This window comes from Hylobates moloch, unplaced genomic scaffold (genome assembly GCF_009828535.3).
Source record: "Hylobates moloch isolate HMO894 unplaced genomic scaffold, HMol_V3 SCAFFOLD_17, whole genome shotgun sequence".
Taxonomy (NCBI): Eukaryota; Metazoa; Chordata; class Mammalia; order Primates; family Hylobatidae; genus Hylobates; species Hylobates moloch.
This window is the reverse complement of record NW_026652292.1, coordinates 16,412,902-16,434,731: the sequence shown is the minus strand read 5'-3', so window position 1 is coordinate 16,434,731 and position 21,830 is coordinate 16,412,902. Positions and strand designations below refer to the sequence as shown.

Sequence of the window (21,830 nt, the reverse complement as noted above, 5' to 3'; positions counted from 1 at the left end):
CCCCAGGACAGCACTCAGCCCTGACCAGCTACTTTGTAGGGTGGGATGGGGACAGCTCATTCTCATTAGGTTAAAAATCTCGTGAAGCAATGAGTGCAATGGAAGCTAGCCAGGTGGCTCTAATGCAATCATCGCAGCAAATTATAAGACTCTAAACTTGGTTGAGACCACAGAGCAAGACTAGCTGCAGGAAGATTCCCACTGCGGGTGTGTAGACCTCGGAAGCCCAGGATCCCACAGGGTGAATGAGCAGCCTGACCTCTGACCTGCAGACCTGTGAGCAGGTAAGTCTAGGGCTAGAGTGAAAGCGGCTAAGCGTGAGGATGCGTCTTCTGCACGGATCTCAACTCACAGGCTCTCTGAATCCTGTCCACAAACCCACCGCCCTCGCTCCCTGACGCCAGAGCCGCCTGCAGCTGGTCAGGCTCAGCCCAAGGACAGGGGAGAGGCCGCGGCCCCGCACCACAGCGGACATCAAGCAGAACACCCGCAAAGCCATCACCTGGGAGGCCCCCAGGAAGCCCCTGGCCACCAAAGCTGCCGGCAAGAGGGCGCCGCCTACAGGAGGGATCAAGAAGCCCCACGGCTACAGGCCTGGCACCCTGGCGCTCTGCAAAATCAGAAAGTACCAGAAGTCCACTCAGCTTCTCCTGCGCAAGCTGCACGTCCAGCACCTGGTGCGCGAGATCACCCAGGCCATCAGCCCGGACCTGCGCTTCCAGAGCGCAGCCACTAGAGCCCTGCAGGAGCCCAGCGAGGCCTACCTGGTGCGCCTCTTTGAAGACACCAACCTGTGTGCCATCCATGCCAGGCACGTGACAATTATGCCCAGAGACATGCAGCTGGCCCGCCGCCTCCGCGGAGCGGGTACTTAAGAGCTTACTCTCCTGGGATACCTTGCACTCTAGAGGGCTTCGCTTCTGTTTTGTTTTTTGTTTTTGTTTTTGTTTTCTCTTCTTTCAGTTACTGGTAGTTCTGATGTTAGAAGTTTTATTCCGTTCTGGTTTCTTTTCCCCCATGGGGTCCAAAAGTAGCTAAGAATATGATTGGGAGTGGAAACATAAGCAGAAATCACAGGTAGTGACTGTGTTTCTATTTGCTTTTATTCGTAAACTTTTATTCTGCATTGAGGGTCTAATGCATTAGTGTTGAGTGGAAATGTCTCAGTGAGCAAGTTTCAGCACTTCAGCTCTACATCAATTGTCAATACATTTGCTCTTTTGTTTGGAGAATGCCTCATTTAGACTATTTACAAGCAAATACATTTCTTCTTGATGGAAACTCGATGATATTTGTCGCACTTGATCAAACAGTAGATGAGACCCACACTTTGAAGTTTTCTATATGCAGCCACATGGTTTCAATGTTCCCTGTCTGCTGGGCTGTTCCTGCTAGTTTGCTATGAAAATACATCCAACTCTACTTTCTAAAAAGTGAACAGACTCTCTATCCACAAGTCACTTCACATTACGGGAAGCAGAACAGCCAGTGTGGGTCTGTTTGTGGGTAGGAAAGAGAGAGACACTTATTAGAAGTTTCTAATGCAGTCCGTCACTGGTAGGTCAGTATTCTAGAACATGGTCATGGCCATGGCCATGAATGGAATAACCAGGGTCTTATTCAGGGAGGTGGTAGAAGCAGCCCTCCGTGTGTGTGAGATGGGGAATCAGACGCCCCGCTGCAGCCCAAGCATTGGAAGGAGGCTGTTCACAGATGAAAACCCAAGGGCCACGTCAACATCTAGTACAAAATAATTGTCTTCTTCTGGGCCCCAGTCTAGATAGAAAGGCCTGTTCTTAAAGGACAAAGGACTGAATCCACTGTTTCTATGACAGGACTGCCTGTGCCCTGCACCTTCTGTGTTTTAGTCTAGGCTGAATTGACCTACGATTTTAACGTCTTTCTCCACCTGTTTCATTGATCTCATCTAGATGAAGGCAGCGGCTTCTTTCATAATTGCTTTGACTAAATATTTGTGCTTCTGAGGGCATATAGACACATTTTTCTGTTTCTTACTACCTGAAAGAAAAAAAGTTGTGTGGGTCCAAAGCATCCTGGGGACAGAAAGCTACTTTCAGAGAGAAAACCTCTTCCAAGAGACATGTGTTTTCATACTGAAGCCTGGAGTCGCAATGTCTTAGCTTTTATGCTTGCTGCTTGATTTCAATAGGTGAAGCCTCCAGAAACTATTTCCTTATGGTAGTCTATCCAGAAGGCTGTGTCCTGAGCAGGAGACTGGAATTGATTTGAATGAATGAAAATTGAATTTTCATTTTGTCATCCACTGAACTATTTTCTGACTTTTGCAAGAATGAAATTAAAATTACACACCAAATTGTTGTCTAAAATGACTTTATTCACATTGCTACCAAGATTGTTTTATGTCAGGGAGGGCCCTTTGATAATATTAACATGGTAAAGTATTCTAGAAGCTGCATGGAAAACTTCAGAGAAAAAACAGACCCTAGAAACACTGTCTAGTCTCTGCACTCATTTCCATGCCTTCAGCTCTGAAGAATCGGTTTTACTGTAAACTATTTTTATAGCTAAGGTAATATACTGATCTCTCTCTTGTCCTTCTGAGAAAGAAAAATACATCTGACGTGTAATTTTATAGTACATAAGATTCTCACATATTTTAATTTTCTATTATGGTGTTAAAATGCAAAAAATAAAGAGAAAATTCCTATGATTATAAGATTTAAGCATTAAATATTTTCATTAAAATAAAACACTTTTTCTAATTATACTGACATATAATTCATCAAATTCATTCTTACTCTGAATGTAAGAAAAATGGGAACAAATGTATAGTAAAAAATCAAATGAACTTCCTGTGTTCATGGTGGCATAGATGGAGCTTAGTCATCATCACTCTGCCCTAACAACAAGTATAAAATTTTAAAAGTGCAAAATTGGCCAGGCATGGTGGTTCATGCCAGTAATCCCAGCAAGTGGGATCACCTGAGGTCAGGAGTTCAACACCAGCCTGGCCAACACGGAGAAACCCTGTCTCTACTAAAAAAATAAATAAATAAATAAATAAATAAATACAAAAATTAGCCGGGCATGGTGGCGCATGCCTATAATCCCAGCTACTTGGGAGGCTGAGGTAGGAGAATCGCTTAAACCTAGGAGGTGGAGGTTGCAGTGGGCCAAGATCGCACCATTGCACGCCAGCCTGGGCAACAAGAGTGAAACTCTGTCTCAAAAAAAAAGTGAAAAATCAACATCTCTTTTGACATTTCTCTGAGTAGTGAGGTCATAGGGCAAACTGCGGAGAAAATAAAAAGATCTGTGCTTTCCTCACTTCAAAGTATGCTATAAAATGATAGTAACCCAAGCAGAGTAACACTGGCTTAAAAACAGACACTTAGACCACTGGAACAGAGTAGAGGCCACATGTACAGCCAACTGAGTTTACACAAAGGTGACAACAACAACAATGAAGAAATGACTGTCTTTTCAATCAATGGTGACAGGAAAACTAGATATCCACATGCAAAATAATCAAATTACACCCTTTTCTCTTAGCATATACAAAAATACACTAAAATCTCTTTCAAACTTTACAGCAGGACCCTCAACTACGACCCTACTACAAGAAACGTAGGGAAAAACATCCCCAACGCTGGTTAGGCCAGTGATCTTTTAGATATAACCCAAAAACACAGACAACAAAAGCAAAAGTCGACAAAAGAAATTACATCTAACAAGTTTCTGCACAACAAAGGAAACAATCATCAGAGTGAAGAGACAACCAGCAGAATGGAACAAAATATTTGCACACCATATATCTGATAGGAATAAATTTCCAAAATACCTAAGAAACTCAAACAACTCAATAGAAAGAAAACAAAAATCCAAAATAAAAATAACTAAAAGACCTAAAGAGACATTTATGAAAAAAGACAGAAAGGTATGACCAGTGGGTGTATGGAAAAATGCTCCACATCACTAACCATCACAGAAATGCACATTACAACCAAAATAAAATATTGCGTCACACCCATTAGAATAACTGTAATGAAAACGTCAAGAGATAACAATTGTAGATGAAGTTGTGAAGAAAAGGGAAACTACTTGCCCTGTTGGTGAGAATGCAAATTAGTACAACCACTACAGAAACTAGTATGCCAGTTCCTCCAAAAACTAAAAATAGAGCTACAATATGTTCCACCAATGCCATACTGCTAAATATATATCCAGAGGAAATAAAATTAGTATACTGAAGAGCTATCTGTATGCTCATGTCTATTGCAGCACTATTTACAATAACTAAGATATAAAATCAACATAAGTGTCCAAAAAAAGATGATTGGATAAAGAAGATGTGATATGCATATACAACAAAATACATCTCCAGGTTCATCTATGTGTTCTTATATTTTAAGGCTACTTAAGGAATAGCCTAAAAAAAATAAGGACACAAAGATGAACCTGGAGATCATTATGCCATGTTATGCTATGTGAAATATGCAAGGCATAGAAAGACAAATACTACTTGACCTCAATCTTATGTAGAATCTAAAAAAGGTGATCTTATAGAAGTAGACAGTAGCATGGTAGTTACCATGAGTTGGGGTGGCAGGGGTGGGGTATTTGAGGAGACAGTCAAAATATACAAAATTTCAGTCACATGGGAGGAATAAATTCAAGAGATCTATTTTACAGCGTGGTGACTCCACCTAACAATATATCGTGCTCTTGAAAAATGCTAAGAATGATGTGAAGTGTTCTTACAAAACTACAATAACTATGTAAAAATTAGCTAGATTTTGACATTGTAAAATGTATATAATACATCATGTTGTACATAACAAGTATATACAATATGAAATGTCAGTAGACAAGATTTACCAATAAATAAATACAGAGATCCATGGTTGGAAGGGGTTGGTGTTGAAAGAAGGAATAGAGAAGCTAGAGACAAAAGATTTTTAGAGAAGTGTAACTATTTCATAGGACACTATGGTTGTGGATGCCTGTCATGATGCATCTGTCCAAACCCATAGAATGTACAACAAAAACGTAGTGAACCCTAATGTAAGCTACAGATGTTGAGTAATAATAATAGGTCAATGTAGGTTCAATGATTGTAACTCACATACAATCTGGGATAGGGAGTTGATACCAGAGGGAGGCTATGCATATGTGGGGGAAGGATATAGGGGAACTCTCTAATTTTTGCACAATTTTGCATAAAACTAAAACTCTTCTATAAAATGAGCACAAAATTCTTAGCTAGAGCCATCAGGCAAGAGGAAGAAATAAAAGGTATTAACACTGGAAAAAAGCAAGTCAGACTATCTCTGTTGCCTGGTGATCTGAAGGTATACATAGTAAACCTTAAACACTCCTACAAAAGACAGCCAGACCTTATAGGTAAATTCAGTAAAATCTCAGGTTACAAAAGTCATGCACACAAATTAATAGCTTGCTATACACCAACAACAACCAAGATGAGAATTAAATCAAAAACTCAATCCCTCTTACAGTAGCTACATATGTATATGGGAATATACTTAAAAAAGAAGGTAAAAGATCCCAACAAGGAGAACTACAAGGCACTGCTGAAAGAAGTAATAGACGGTACAAACGAACAGAAATAGTTTCCATGCCCGTGGATTAGAAAAACCAGTATTGTTAAAACAAAAAACCATGCAGCCCAAAGCAAACTACAGATTCGATGCAATTTCTTCCCAAATAACAACATCATTTTATGCAGAGTTAGAAAAAAATTCTAAAGTTCATATGGAACCAAAAACAGCTAGGATAGCCAAGCCATCCTAAGGAAAAGAAATAAATACAGAGGCATCACATTACCAGACTTCAAAGTATCCCAAAAGGCTATGCCAAACAATGTGGTATTGGCATAAAAGTAGATCCATAGACCAATGAAACAAAATAGAGAAAACAAAAATAAAGCCAACTGATTTTGACAAAGCATACAGAAACATCAACTGGGGAAATAACACCCTATTGAATAAATGGTGATGGGAACATTGAATAGCCACACACAGAAGAAGGAAACTGGATCCCTATCTTTCACCATACACAAAAATTTACTTAAGGTGAATTCAAGACTTAAATCTAGGTCCTGAAACAATAAAAACTCTAGAAGAAAACCCGAGAAAACTCTTCTAGACATTTGCCTAGGCAAACAACTTGTAACAAAGACCTCAAAAGCAAATTCAAAAAAAGCAAAAATAAATCAGTGGGAGCTAATGAAAAGAAAAAGCTTATCCAAAGCAAAATAAATCATCAGAGTAAACAAACAACCTACAGAATGGGAGAAACTATTTGCAAATTATGCCTCTGGCAAAGGACTGATAGATCCAGAATCTACAAGAAATTGAAACAAATCATCAAAGAAAACACAAATAATCCCATTAAAAAGTGAGCAAACAACATGCATAGACGTTTCTCAAAAGAAGACACACAAATAACTAATAAACAGGGAAAAATGCTCCACATCTCTAATTACCAGGGAAATGCAATTTAAAGCCACAATGAAAAACAGCTGAGTTTCTCACCCACCTTTCCCCAGCAGGAATGGTCATTATTCAATAGTCAAAGAACAGCAGGTGTTGGCGTAAATGTGGTGAAAAGGAAACGTTTAGGCATTGTTGGTGGAATGTAAATTAGTACAACCTCTGCAGAAAACAGTGTAGAGATTTCACAAGGAACTCAAAGTAGATCTACCATTCCATCCAGAAATCCCACTACTGGGTACACACCTAAAAAAAAGAGGTCATTATATCAAAGAAACTTGCACACATATTTTTATCACAGCACAATTCACAATTGCAAAGATATAAAATCAACCTAAGTGCCCATCAACTGATGAGTGGGCCCCAAGATGGCCAATCGGAAGCAGCTGTGGTCTGTGGCACTCACAGAGAGGAAGAGGGGCGAGTGAATGCAGCACCTTCAACTGAAATATCCACGTACTCACATTGAGACTGTAGAAAAACAACCTGACCCATGGAGAATGAAGAAAAGCAGGGTGGGCCAGGCGCGGTGACCCACGCCTGTAATCCCAGCACTTTGGGAGGCCGAGGCGGGCGGATCACGAGGTCAGGAGATCGAGACCATGGTGAAACCCCGTCTCTACTAAAAATACAAAAAATTAGCTGGGTGTGGTGGCGGGCGCCTGTAGTCCCGGCTACTCGGAGAGGCTGAGGCAGGAGAATGGCGTGAACCCGGGAGGCGGAGCTTGCAGTGAGCCGAGATTAAGCCACTGCACTCCAGCCCAGGCGACAGAGGGAGACTCCGTCTCAAATCGAAACCAGACACCAATCCCATCAATCAGGTCGATAAAAAAAATGTTTATATATATGTATCAGCCAAAAATAGGAAAGAAAAAAAAAGAAAAGCAGGGTGGAGAAACGGTCCACCCTGGAGCAACACAGAGCCAAAGGAACTCGCACCCCCCAGTGGAGGGAAGCAGTGAGTGATTGCATGCCCCCGGGAAACCACACTTCTCCCGTGGATCTTTGCAATCTGTGGATCAGGAGGTCCCCTTATAGGCCCGTGTCTCCAGGGCCTTGGGTCTGATGCACACAGCTGTGTGGAGTCTCCGCAGAGCAGCTGCTCGAACATGTACAGAGACCCAGGAGCTTTACATATTCTGGCCTCGGGATCCCTGGCAAAGGCATCTGCAGCTCAGGCAAGGCAGAAGGTCTGTGCATACCCCTAGGAAGGGGACTAAATCCTGGGGGCTGAGCAGCATCAATCTGCAGGCCCCACTTAGATGGCAACTCACAAGATAGGACCCACTGGCTTGGAATTCCAGCCAGCCACAAGAAACAAGGTGGAGCCTGCCTGAGACAGGACAGAGACCCCAGGAAAAGGCCAAGCTGCTATCTATGCCGTTTGGTCAACTCAGCTGTTTCGGTCTGCGGGCTCTGGAGAGTCCAAATGGTCGGGATAGGTAGGGTACCCCCAGCACAGCACAGCTGCTTTCCCAGAATGTGGCCAGACTGCTTCTTTAAGCAGGACCCCAATCCACTGCTCCTTGTGGGGTGGGTCCTCCCAGCCAGGGCCTCCAGCCACACCTGCCTCTGTTCTACAGCTGACAGAGTTCTAATTTCTCCCTGAGTCTAAGTGTCCATGAGGTAGGGCATGCTGCCACCATGACTGTTCAGGCATCTCAGCTGGTCCAGCCTGTGGGCCTTGGAGAGCCCTAATGGATCAGGGGCTGAAGGGATCCCCAATACAGCACAGCTGCTCCACCAAAAAGCAGTTAGATTGCTTAAGTATGTCCCTGATCCCATTCCTCCCGACTGCATGAGATTTTCCCAAGCAGTGTAACCAGCCACCTCCTACAGATACATTCAAGCCAGTAACAAGTTTAGTACCCTCCTGGGACAAAGTTTCCAGAGGAAGAAGCAAGATGCCGTCTGTGCTGTTTTGCAGTTTTCAAAGGTGATAATTCCAAGTATGGGAAAAACCCAGGTGACTACAATCTGGAGCAGACACCCAGCAAACTGCAGCAGCCCTACAGAAGAGTGGCTAGAGTGTTAAAAAAAAAAAAAAAACAAACAGCAAACAATAACCACAACAAAACCAAAACCCCCATCTAAAGGTCAGCAACCTCAAAGCTTGAAGCTAGATAAACCCACAAAGATAAGAAAGAATTTGACAATGCTTTTTATTTTCTCTTACATTTCTTTCAGATGAAATTAAGCTTCAGAGAATAACATCTCCTATCACATTCATATCACATTTTTGCATCTCTAACTTGATTTTTTCTCCTGAACTTTACTAAGTGATATTGATATTCATCAGTTTCAATTTTGAAAAAAAAAAAAAAAAAGAAATTCATGTTGCCTCTTTTAATTCTTAAAAAAAAAAAAAAAAGGATTAGCACAAAAAAACCCTGAAAACTCAAAAACCCAGAGTGCCCTTTTTCCTCCAAATGACCACAACACCTCTCCACCAAGGGCTCAGAAGTGGGCTGAGACTGAGATGACTAAAATGACAGGATGTGGATAAAAATAAACTTCGCTGACCTAAAAGACCGTGTTGTAACCCAATGGAAAGAAGCTAAGGATCATGATAAAACAATGCAGACTTAGACTCCCACACAATAATAATGAGAGACTTTAACACCCCACTGACAATATTAGATCATCAAGACAGAAAATTAACAGATATTCAGGACCTGAACTCAGCTCTGGATCAAATGGACCTAACAGGTATCTACAAAACTCTCCACCCAAAAACAATAGAATATACATTCTTCTCATCAACACACAGCAGTTACTCTAAAATTGATCACATAACTGGAAGTGAAACACTTTTCACCAAATGCAAAAGAACTGAAATTATAACAGTCTCTTGGACCACAGCACAATCAAATTAGAACTCAAAACCATACAACTACATGGAAACTGAACAACCTGCACTGGAATGACTTTGGGGTAAATAATGCAATTAAGGCAGAAATCAAGTTCTTTGAAACTAATGAGAATGAAGATAAAATGTACCAGAATGTCTGGGATGCAGCTAAAGCAGTGTTAAGAGGGAAATTTGTTGCACTAAACACCCACATCAAAAAGTTAGAAAAGACTTGTCAAAAACCTAACATCACAACTAAAGATCTAGAGGACAGGAGCAAACAAATGCCAAAGCTAATAGAAGATAGTAAATAACCAAGATCACAGCTGGACTGAAGGAGATAGAGACACAAAAAAACCCTTCAAAAACTCAATGAATTCAGTAGCGGGTATTTTAAAAAAATTAATAAAATAGATAAACTTCTAGCTAGGCTAATAAAGAAGAAAAAGAGAAGACTAAAATAAACACAATTGGGCTGGGTGCTGTGGCTCACGCCTGTAATCCCAGCACTTTGGGAGGCCGAGGCAGGTGGATCACAAGGTCAAGAGATCAAGACCATCCTGATCCAAAATGGTGAAACTGTGTCTCTACTAAAAATACAAAAATTAGCTGGGCATGGTGGCGTGCACCTGTAGTCCCAGCTACTCGGGAGGCTGAGGCAGGAGAATCGCTGAAACCCAGGAATTGGAGGTTGCAGTGAGCCGAGATAGCGCCACTGCACTCCAGCATGGTGATACAGACTCCATCTCAAAAAAAAAAAAAAAAAACACACACACACACACAATCAGAAATACAGGGGATATCACCACTAACCCCACAGCAATACACACAACCATCAGAGACTACAAACAACACCTCCATGCACATAAGTTACAAAATTAGAAGAAATAGATAAATTCCTGGACACGTTTACCCTACCAAGACTGATCCAGGAAGAAATCAAATCCTCAAATAGACCAATAATAAGTTCTAAAATTGAAGCAGTAATTAATAGCCTACCAATAACACTTTGTGATTTTGTTTTTATTTCCTCAGGTTGGAAACAGTTCAATGCTGACTCAAAAAAATCCATACAAGTATTTAAAATACATACAAGGACAACAGTTGCAGTGCTCCTGCTCAGACACAGCCTTCAGGGCAGAAGAACACAAGAGAAAAGTCTCTGCAGGCTTAATTTATTGATACCAGACATAATCATAAAAGCTAAGACACAGTAACTCCAGGCTTCAGTATAAAACCATACAAGTACCCCAGAAGAGGTTTCCCTCTCTGAAAGCATCTCCCTGCCCACAAAAAACTCAAGGCCCATGCACCCATCTTCTTCCAACTAGAAAGACACAGAAAAATGCCTCTATATGCTCTAGGAAGCCCAAATATTTAGTCAAAATGATTATGAAACAAGCCACTGTCTTCATCTAGGGAAGGCCAATGTCAGAGTTTGAGAAAGACATTAAAGTCATGCGTAAACCCAGGGTAGACTGAGATGCAGAAGCTCCAGAAAACACAGTCCTGACACTGGAAGATGGATGTGGTACTTCCTTCACAAACAGAACTTTCCCTCTGGCCTTGGGCCTAAAAGAACATTTTTTTTGTAGTTGCTGTTGGGGAAGAGGCCCTTGGGCTCTAACCTGCGAACAGCCTCCCTTAAATGCTTGGGCTGCAGCGGGGGCGTTTCTCCCCACATCTCACACACGTCCAGGGCCTCTTCGACCACCTCTCCAACCAAGACCTTGGCTATTCCAGCCATGGCAATGGCCACGTTCTCAGGCACCGATCTGCTAGTGATAGACTGCATCAGACCTGCAATGTGTGCTTTTGGGAAAGCTGACCGGCGACACACTTCGTAGCGGGCCAGCTGCTCCTCAGACATGGCAGACAGCAGGGTTGTCGTCCTCTGAGCCTCCTCTGCATCCACGGTGGGCTTCCTCTCCTTCTTTCCTTTGCTATCTGTTTTCAGTCTTTTGGCTGCAGGAGGAGCTGAGGCTGAGGCTTCATTGTCACCTTCTGTGAGGTCCATGACATCCTGACTCCTGAGCTCACCTTCCTGACCCCTGGGTTCTTCCAAGTTCCCATCTAGGTCCTCAGGGATTCCATCCTTGTTGCTGCCCTTCAGACCTCGGGGCATGGCGAACATCTCAGCAGACGCAACTGCTTGCCTGCCTGTCTCCATGGGTGAGATTCAGGTCTGCTCCATGACAGCAGCTGTAGAGGCAGAAGTTCCGGCTGGGGTGGTTTGATTATGGATCTGCAGTGAGAACCTTTCAAAGATTTTAGCTGCTGTGTTTCTGCTGAGCCATAGTTTAGCCACAACTGGACATAGCTCCCTGCCTCCCACTCCCACACACAAACACACACACTGGTTTTTCTCACTTCCACAATGTGAAGAAACTTGTGGATGGAGAGTATATTAGTTTTAGATCAATGCATAGTAAATTCTCACTCCTAGAGATGTGACTCAGGTGTGGGCTGTGGGGATCTCTGGATCCCCACAGCCACCGCTGGGGACTCTCCAGTGGGGAAAAATTTCTCTCTGGCTGGAGATCTCTGTGATCTTAGGGAGGTTTAGTTCCTTATAAAGAGCTCAGATGATTGGATCAGGCCCAGCACCTAATGTCCATTGGTTCAGGGTATCCCTAATCTAATCAGGGATTTGTGGGCTCATCAATTCACAATTCCACCCACCCTCAAGGGAGGGTCAGATGCAGAGTGTGTCTCTGAGGGGCAGGAAATGTGTGGGGCATTTAAGAATTCTGACACATGGATGCACCTGGAGAGCATCATGCTAAGTGAAATAAGCCAGGCAGAGGAATATAAATACTATATGATCTCAATGGTATGTGCAATCTCACAAAGTTAATCTACTAGAAGTCAAAAAGAAGAATGGTGGTTGTCAGGGGGTGGGGTGGCTGTGGTTGAATGATTTGAGAAGACGTTTGTCAAAATACACAACATTTCAGTTACACAGGGGAAAAAATCTCAAGAAGTATTGTACAACATGATGATTGTAGTTAACAATAGATCATATTCTTGAAAAATGCTGAAAGCATGGATGTGCAGTGTTCTCACCAGTATAGTACATATGTGAGGTCATATGGCTGTCAGTTACCTAGACTTAGACATTAGGCAATGTGTACATAATTTAAAACATCACTTTGTACATAAGAAATAGGTACAATGAGATGTCTCTATTTAAATATGGATAAATAAATCAATAGTTGAGTGGTTGCAAGGGATGGAAGGTGAAGGAGCAGTGAAAAGACACCGTGGATTTGGACGGAAGTGAAATTACTCCACAAGACTCTTCCTTAGGATACAATACTGGTGGATACATGTAATTATGCCTTTACTTGAACCAATAGAATGTACAACAGCCAAGTGAATCCTAAGGAGAGCAATGGTCTTGGAGTCAGAATAATGACTAGGGCAGAAAGTTGATAGTGTAGGTGGGTAGAGGATATAGGGGACCTCTGTTTCTTCTGCCCAATTTTGCCATAAACCTAAAGTTTTTCTACGATATTATCTCTATTTTTAAAACAGTAGTGTAAACTTATTTGGTGAGTATTGATTATCCTGAAATTTCCTGTTTGGTGCATGGTACATGCATTGCATGCATGGGCATTAATTCCCACTACAAGTATAAGAAAACCCTGTTAACAGTGTAATGAAATAGAGGCCTTTGGTTGGTTGGTTGGTTGGTTTTGCTTTGTTTTGCTTTTTCTTATGCAGTCGGAGTATGAAGGTAGCAGCCATGACGTCGGTTCAGCAGCTCAGTGAAGTCAGGACTGGCTTCACTGGGCCTCATGGTATTTCCAAAGTGGGCAATGGAAACAAGGCTCAGCCCTGGCATTAGGGTAAAAAGGAGCCGGCCGGGCGCGGTGGCTCACGCTTGTAATCCCAGCACTTTGGGAGGCCGAAGCGGGCGGATCACGAGGTCAGGAGATCCAGACCACGGTGAAACCCCGTCTCTACTAAAAAATACAAAAAATTAGCCGGGCATGGTGGTGGACGCCTGTGGTCCCAGCTACTCTGAGAGGCTGAGGCAGGAGAATGGCGTGAACCCGGGAGGCAGAGCTTGTAGTGAGCCAAGATTGCGCCAATGCACGCCAGCCTGGGCGACAGAGTGAGACTCCGTCTCAAAAAAAAGAGCCAGGGGGTATCAGTGACAGGCACATGTGACCATTTTATCAAAAAGACTTCAGCTTTCTCCCCAAGGCAGATTTTCATGAGTGTCACCTTTGGGGAGAAAAATGTCCCTGGGAGCATCCCTGATAGAGGAGTGACCATTTCGGTTTTCCATCTTTCCCTCCCTGTTTCACTTCATCCTCAGAGAATCTGAGAGACACCTCATGGTGGCACCCAGTGGAGTTCTGCAGCAGTCATGAAAGTCATCGAACGTGTGACTTTATTGAAATGTTTTCATTGTAACTATTCCCATGATGATCATGAGATGTAAACTTTCAGAATCACTTTCGCACCCAGATTCCAGCTAACTCACACCTACCATCCCTTTCACGAGGCACAGTCCAGAGGTTCCTCCCTTCGTTGGGTGTGTGCAGAACCCAAGGACTTGATTAGGTTTTCACCGCCCTGATGAGGTTGAAGGTCTAGTGAAGCAGTGAGAGCAATGGAAGGTAGCTGGGTGGGTCTAATGCAATCATCTGAGCTCCTTATAAGAGGCTGGACTTGGCTGAGACCACAGAGATCTCCAGCCAGAGCCAGACAGCCTGGAAGGGAGATTCCTGGCTGCTGCTGTGTAGACCTTGGAAGCCCGGAAACCCACGGGGGAGACTGAGCAGTGGGGCCTCTGACCGGCAGACCTGGGAGCTGGTAAGTCCAGGGCTGGGTTGGAAAGGGCTAAGTGTGTGGGTGCATATTCTACATGGATCTCAACTCACAGGCTCTCTGAATCCTGTCCACAGCCCCACTGCCCTCGCTGTCTGACGCTAGGGCAGCCTGCAGCTGGCCAGGCTCAGCCCAAGGAGAGGGGAGAGCCTGCGGCTGAATCCTGTCCACAGCCCCACCATCATTGCTGTCAGGTACCAGCGCTGCCTCCTGTTCACCAGGCTCAGCCCAAGGACACAGGAAAGGCCGTGACCCCGCACTATGGCGCGCACCAAGCCCACCTCCCGCAAAGCCACCGTCTGCCCCCCAAGGAAGACCCTGGCCACCAAAGCCGCCAGCAAGAGGACGCCGCTCACCGGAGCGATCAAGAAGCCTCAGCGCTACAGGCCTGGCACCCTGGCGCTGCTCAAAATCATAAAGTACCAGCAGAAGTCCACGCAGCTGCTCCTGCGCAAGCTGCCCTTCCAGTTCCTCGTGCGCAAGATCGTCCAGGACATCAGCCCGGACCTCCGCTTCCAGATCGCTGCCATTGGTGCTCTCAGGGCACCAGCGGGGCCTACCTGGTGCGCCTCTTTGAAGACGCCAACCCATGTGCCATCCATGCCAGGCGTGTCACAGTTACGCCCAGAGACACGCAGCTGGCCCGCCGCCTCCGCGGAGAGCCTACACTCCTGGCAAACACTGCACTTTAGACGGCTTCGTTTCCGTTTGATTGTGCTTTTACTCGCCTCTGCGTTCATCCTGGATCTGGTATTAGCATTTTTCTTCACTTTTGGTTTTATTTCCCTCACGGGGTCCAAAAGTAGCCCTGCGTATAATTGGGAGTAACAACAGAGGCAGATATAATGGGTATGACTGTTACTGTTTTCTTTTGTTTGTAAACTTTCCATCTACATTGAGGGTCTAATGCATTCATGTCAACTGGGAATTTCTCACTGAACACCTTTCAACAGTTCATATCAGGAACAATTGTGAAAAATTTGCTCATTAATATTATTGAAAACCAAATAAATTTATTAGTGGGAAATAGATAATGTCTCCTGCATTTGATCAAACAGCAGATGCGATTCACACTTTGACTTTTCTTATACGCGGCTCTGTGTTCTCAATGTTCCCTGTCTCCTGGGCTGTTCCTGCTACTTTGCTATAATATACATTCAACTCTACTTTCTGAAAGTTGAATAGACTCTCTATCCACAAGTCACTTCACATTATAGGAGGCAGGAAAACCAGCGTGTGTTTGTTTGTGGGTGGGAAAAGGAGGGAGGCACCCGTTACAAGTTCAGTTCAGTCCATCAGCTCCAGGTCAGTGTCCTAGAACCTGATCACGGTCGTGGCCTTGGCTGAAATGACCCAGGTTTTGGCTGGGGAGGTGGTAGGAGAGGCCCTGGACGTGTGTGAGATGTGGGGAGAAAAATCCCCATTGCAGCCCAAGCCTTGGAGGGCTGGGGACAGCCTGCAGCTGGCCAGGCTCAGCCCAAGGAGACAGGAGCACTGAGGCTTCTTGATCGCTCCTGTGAGCGGCGCCCTCTTCCCGGCGGCTTTGGTGGCCAGGGTCTTCCTTGGGGGGCAGACGGTGGCTTTGCGGGCAGTGGGTTTGGTGCACGCCATGGTGTGGGGTCATGGCTTTTCTTGCGTGACCTTTCACAGGGGACAGCCCATGGTTCACTTCCCCAACACGGCGTACAAAATAAAAATCATCTTCCTCTGGGCCCCAGCCCAGATAGAAAGGCCTGAACTCAGAGAAGAAAGTACTGGTTCCAGTCTTTCTAAGACAAGACCCTCTGCAGGCTGGAGCTTCAGTATCTCATCCCATCCTGGACTCAACCATGATTTAACGTCTTTCTTATAGCTTACATTGGTCTCACCCAGATGAAGGCAGCAGCCTGTTTCACAATCCCTTTTAATCATATTTATATCTCAGACCAGGCACAGTGGCTCATTCCTAATATCCCAGCATTTTAGGAGGCTGAGGCAGGCAGATCACTTGAGCTAAAGGGTTAATGATCAGCCTAGGAAATATGGCAAAACCTCCACTCTGTAATTTAAGAAAAAAAAATTAGCTGGACATGGTAACTGGAGCCTGAGGATTCACCTACTCAAGAAACTGAAGCAGGAGGATCACTTGAGCCCTGGAGTTGGAGGCTGCAGTGAGCTGAGGGCACCACTGTCATTTCACCTGGCCGACAGAGCAAAACCCTGTCTCAAAAATAATAACAATCATCATCATCATGTTTGGATCTCTGAGGTCAATGCATGGGTAGGCATTGTTCTGGGGCATCCTAGTTAGAGCAAGAAAGGTACATGGGCTTTGAGCATCCTGTGGACAGGAAGCTGTTTTCAGAGAGAGAAAAGAAACCCTCTGAAGAGGCTATGGTGCATTCACACTGAATCCTAGAGCTGCTATGACTTAGGAATTTTTCTCCTATGGGATTTAGAGATAAAACAAACAGAAAGTCTTCCCTTACAATACTCTGTCCTGAAGGCCCTGGGCTTTCTAAGAGCACTGGAATAGTTGTCCTTGTAGATATTAAATACTTTCCCATAACTTTTCCTGGGGAATCAACCAACTGCTCTCCAGATTGCAAAAATAAAAATGAAATTAAAACCAGTTTTCCTCTCTAAAATGACTCTTTTTACTTTCCTACCAAGACTGTTTCATGTCAGGGAGTGATGTTTGATGATGTTAGGATGGTAACACACTCTAGGAATTGCATGAAAAACTAGACAGAGAAACACAGACCCCAGAGACCCTGTCTAATCTCTGCATTCATTTCCATGACTTCACCTTCAAAGACTTGGTCTAAATGTAACCTACGTTAATGGCTGAAATAACATACTGATATTTGTTTTGTGCTTCTCTAATACAAAAATATGTATGAAAATAATATATATTATACTAGATAATATTCTATTTTTACTTTATTTTTCATAGTATTCTATAAAAATACAGAAATTAAAAATAAAATTTCCTCTCACTATAAGATTTTAGCATTAAACATTTTGTGTAATTGAGCCTTATTTATAGTTATAGTGATATGTAATTGATCCAATACCCTGAATATAAGATAAACGGTAACAAATGTATAGCAAAAATAAAATGAGTTACAGTTTTCAGGTTGGCACATAAGGGGATTCAATGTCATCACTCTGTCTTCAAAATGAGTTAAAAACTAAAATACTGAATAATCAATACCTCTTTTGACATCTCTCTGAGTGGAGATGCCCAGGGTAATTCACAGAGAAAAAAAAAAAAGATGATGGCTGTCCTAACTTCAAAGTATGCTATCAAGCTGTAGGAACCAACAGGGCCTAACGCTGGCATAAAAACAGGCACCTCAGCCACTGAAACAGAGAAGCGAGCCAACTAATTTTTTACAAAGGTGCCAACAACCCACCACGACAAAAGGACAGTCTCTTTCATCAATGGTGATAGGAAAACAGGGAATCTACATGCAGAAAAATGAAATTGGACCGTTATCTCTTACCATACACAAGAATAAACCAAGTTATATGAAAAACCTTAAACTGTGGACCCACTAGAGAAAAACAGGGGACGTACTCATGGGCAGTGGTTAAGCCAGTGATTTCTGAAATATGTCCCAAAAGCACAGACAGCAAAGGGTAAAGTAAACAATGAATTGCATCTAACTAAAAAAAAAAATCTGCAAAGCCAAAAAAACAATCAACACCATGAAGAGACAAAATCATGAGACAAAAGATTTGCAAACCCTACGTCATATAAAGGATTAATTACTGTCCAAAGTATACTAGGAACTCAAACGACTCAATAGCAAGAAACAAAAACAAAATTTAAAAACCAAGCAAAGGACCTAAATAATAGACATTTCTGAAAAGAAAACATACAAGTGGCCAACAGGTATATACATATACAGATATGTATACACATATATACAGACACATATATACACACATATATACACATGTATATATATGCTCAACATCACTAATAGAGAAATGTAAATTAGAACTGAAATAAGATATCACCTCACACTCATTAGAATGGCTATGACCAAAAGTCTAAGGTCAACACTTGTTGATGAGGATGTGGAGGAAAGGGAGCCCTTATACTATTCCTGGGAATGTAAATTCGGACAGCCATTATAGAAAACACTATGGGCCTCCCTCCACAAACTGAAAGAATAGAGCTATCATGTGAGCCAGATTTCACTCTGCTATGTATATATCAAAAAGAAATGAAATCAGTCTGCTGAAGAGATGTCTGCACTCCCACGATGTTGCAGCACTATTTACAATTGCTAAGATATGGAATCCACCTAAATGTCCACGAACGAATGACAGGATGAGGAAAATCTGACATTTAAACACAATGGAATACTATGCAACCTTAAAGAAGGACATCTTGGCATTTGTGACACAGGGATGCACCTGGAGAACATCATACTAAGTGAAATAAGCCAGGTGTAAAAATACAAATACCACATGATCTCGTAGGCGGACCAACAACGTTAATCTGATAGACGAAAAATAGAAGAAAGGTGGTGGTCTGGGGCTGTGGTGGCTGGAGGTGGGAAATTTGAGGAGACATTGGTCAAAATACACAACATTTCAGTTCAACAGACTGTATTCTTGAGAAATGCTATTAACGTGGGTGTACAGTGTTCTTACCACAGTAATACATATGTGAGGTAATGGATGTCCATTACCTAGATTTAGACATTAGACAATGTGTACATACTTTAAAACAGCATTTTGTATATAAGAAATACATACAGTGAGATGTGTCTATTTTAACTATAAATAAATCAATAGTTGAGTCGTTGCAAGGCACTGAAAATGAAGAAACAGTGTAGAGATAGGACACAGTGCATTGGTACTGAAGTGAAACTATTCCATATGATAGAATAACAGCAGATACATGTAACTATGCCATTGCTCCAGTCCATAGAATTTACAACACCCAAGTGAATACTAAGGAGAGCTATGTGGTCTCATCATCAGAGTGATGTGTCATTGTAGGCTGAATGATTGTAGCAAACGTACCACTCTAGGACAGAAAGTTGTTAGTGAATGGAACTATACATCTAAGGGGACAGAGGATATTGGGGACCTCTGTTTGTCCTGCCCAATTTTAGCACGAATCTAAAGGTTTTCTACGAATTGAGCTCGATTTTTAAAATGGGTATATGAACTTATTTTGTGAGTGTTGATTATACCTGAATTTCCTGTTGTCTGCATGGTATGTGCATTGCATGCATGGGCATTAAATTTCTTCTACAAGTGTCAGAGAAGCCTGTTAACAGTGTATTGAAATAGGTGCTTTTGTTTGTGTGCTGTTTCTTTGTTTGTTTTTGTGTTTTTCTTTGCTTTGCTTTTTCTCATGGAGATAGAGGTATGAAGGTAGCAGCTCTGACCTCGGTTCGGGACTTCAATGGGCCTCATGGCATTTCCAAAGTGCACAATGGAAAGAAGGCTCAGCCCTGGCATCAAGGTAAAAAAGGAGCCAGGGGGCCCCAGTGACAGGCACATACGACCATTTCATCAAAAAGCCTCAGCTTCCCCCAAAGGCTACCAGGAGATTTCCATGATTGTCACTTTGGGGGAGAAAAATGATGCCCCCAGGAGCATCCCTAATAGAGGAGTGACCATTAGGTTTTTCATCTTTCCCTTCCCGTCTCACGGCATCCTCAGAGAACCTCAGAGATGCCGCATGATCACACCCTTGGTGTTTTGGGGCAGTCATGGAAGTCGTCTGAAGTGTGACTCTATTCAAACATCTTTTTTATTGTAACTACTTCCATGATTATCATGAAATGTAAACTTTCAGAATCACTTTTGCACCCAGATTCTAGCTAATTCGCACCTACCATCCCTCCCATGAGGCACAGTCCAGAAGCACAGTCCACACCTCCCTTGGGTGTGTGCAGAACCCGAGGACTTGATTAGGTTTTCATAGCCCTGATTAGGTAGTCATAGCCCTGATTAGGTTGAGGGTCTAGTGAAGCAGTGAGTGCAATGGAAGGTAGCTTGGTGGGTCTAATGCAATCATCTGAGCCCCTTATAAGAGGCAGAGCTTTACTGAGACCACAGAGATCTCCTGTCAGAAAGAGACTGCCTGCGAGGGAGATTCCTGGCCGCTGCTGTGTAGACCAAAAAAACCCAGGACCCTCCGGGAAGACTAAGCAGCCCGGCCTCCGACCCACAGACCTGAGAGCTGCTAAGTCTAGGGCTGGGTTTGCAGGGACTGTGTGTGGGAGAATCATGCGCATGGATCTCAACTCACAGGCTCTCTGAATGCTGTCCACAGCCCCACCACTCTCTCTCTGACCCCAGCACTGCCTGCAGCCAGCCAGGCTCAGCTCAAGGAGAAGGAAGAGGCCACCGCACCGTACCATGGTGAGCACCAAGCAGTCCCCGCACAAAGCCACCACCTGGCAGGACTCCAGGAAGCCCCTGGCCACCAAAGCCTCCGGCAAGAGGGCGCCGCCTACAGGAGGGATCAAAAAGCCTCACCGCTACAGGCCTGGCACCCTGGCGCTGCGCAAAATCAGAAAGTACCAGAAGTCCACTCAGTTGCTCCTGCCCAAGCTGCCTTTCCAGGGCCTGGTGCGCGAGATCGCCCAGGCCATCAGCCCCGACCTGTGCTTCCAGAGTGTGGCCATTGGCGCCCTACAGGAGGCCAGCGAGGCCTACCTGGTGCAACTCTTTAGACGCCAACCTGTGTGCCATCCATGCCAGGCGCGTCACAATCACGCCCAGAGACATGCAGCTGGCCGGCGCCTCCGCAGAGAGGGTGCTTAAGAGCCCACACTCCTAGAAAATCTTGCATTGTAAATGATTTCCTTTGCGTTCTGTTCTGCTTTTCCTCCTCTCTGTTAATGATAGATATGATGTTAGAAGTTGTGTTCAGTATCGGTATCATTTCCCGCACAGGGTCTGAAAGTAACTAAGCATATGATTGAGAGCAAAAACCGAGGCCGAAATCACAGGTAGTGACTGTGTTTCTATTTTCTTTTAATTGTAAATTTTCAATCTACATAGAGGAGTTAATGCATTCATGTCAAGTGGAAATGTCTGTGTGAACACGTTTCAGTAGTTCAAATCAAGAACGATTGTGAAAGGCCGGGCGCGGTGGCTCACGCCTGTAATCCCAGCACTTTGGGAGGCCGAGGCGGGCGGATCACGAGGTCAGAAGATCGAGACCATCCTGGCTAACACGGTGAAACCCTGTCTCTACTAAATTAGCCGGCGAGGTGGGGGTGCCTGTAGTCCCAGTACCGGAGGCTGAGACAGGAGAATGGTGAACCGGGGGACCTGCATGACCAATTGTGAAAAAATTGGTTCCTTAATTTTATTGAAAACCAAATAAACTTGTCCAGGCATGGTGGCTCATGCCTGTAATCCCAGCACTTTGTGAGGCCGAGGTGGGCTGATCAGAAGGTCAGGAGATCAAGACCAGCCTGGCTAACATGGTGAAACCCCGTCTCTACCAAAAATACAAAAAATTAGCCGGGCGTGGTGGCGGGCACCTGTAGTCCCGCCTCGGGAGGCTGAGGCAGGAGAACGGTGTGAACCCGGGAGGCGGAACTTGCAGTGAGCCGAGATGGCCCCATTGCATTCCAGCCTGGGCAACACAGCGAGACTACGGGGAAAAAAAGAAA

At 43.9% G+C, this 21,830-nt stretch overlaps 1 protein-coding gene and 1 pseudogene across 1 annotated transcript; both read left to right on the top strand.

The window, feature by feature from the left end:
• Window positions 1-245: 245 nt before the first annotated feature.
• LOC116456739 (uncharacterized) lies at window positions 246-14,879 on the top strand. Its single transcript, XM_058430102.1, is given in 7 exon segments — window positions 246-284; window positions 405-867; window positions 7,518-7,684; window positions 10,941-11,188; window positions 13,072-13,148; window positions 14,438-14,737; window positions 14,740-14,879. Coding segments are annotated over 7 exon segments (1,434 nt in total).
• Window positions 14,880-20,562: 5,683 nt separating this feature from the next.
• On the top strand, window positions 20,563-20,986 carry LOC116456738 (histone H3.Y-like; annotated as a pseudogene).
• Window positions 20,987-21,830: the final 844 nt, after the last annotated feature.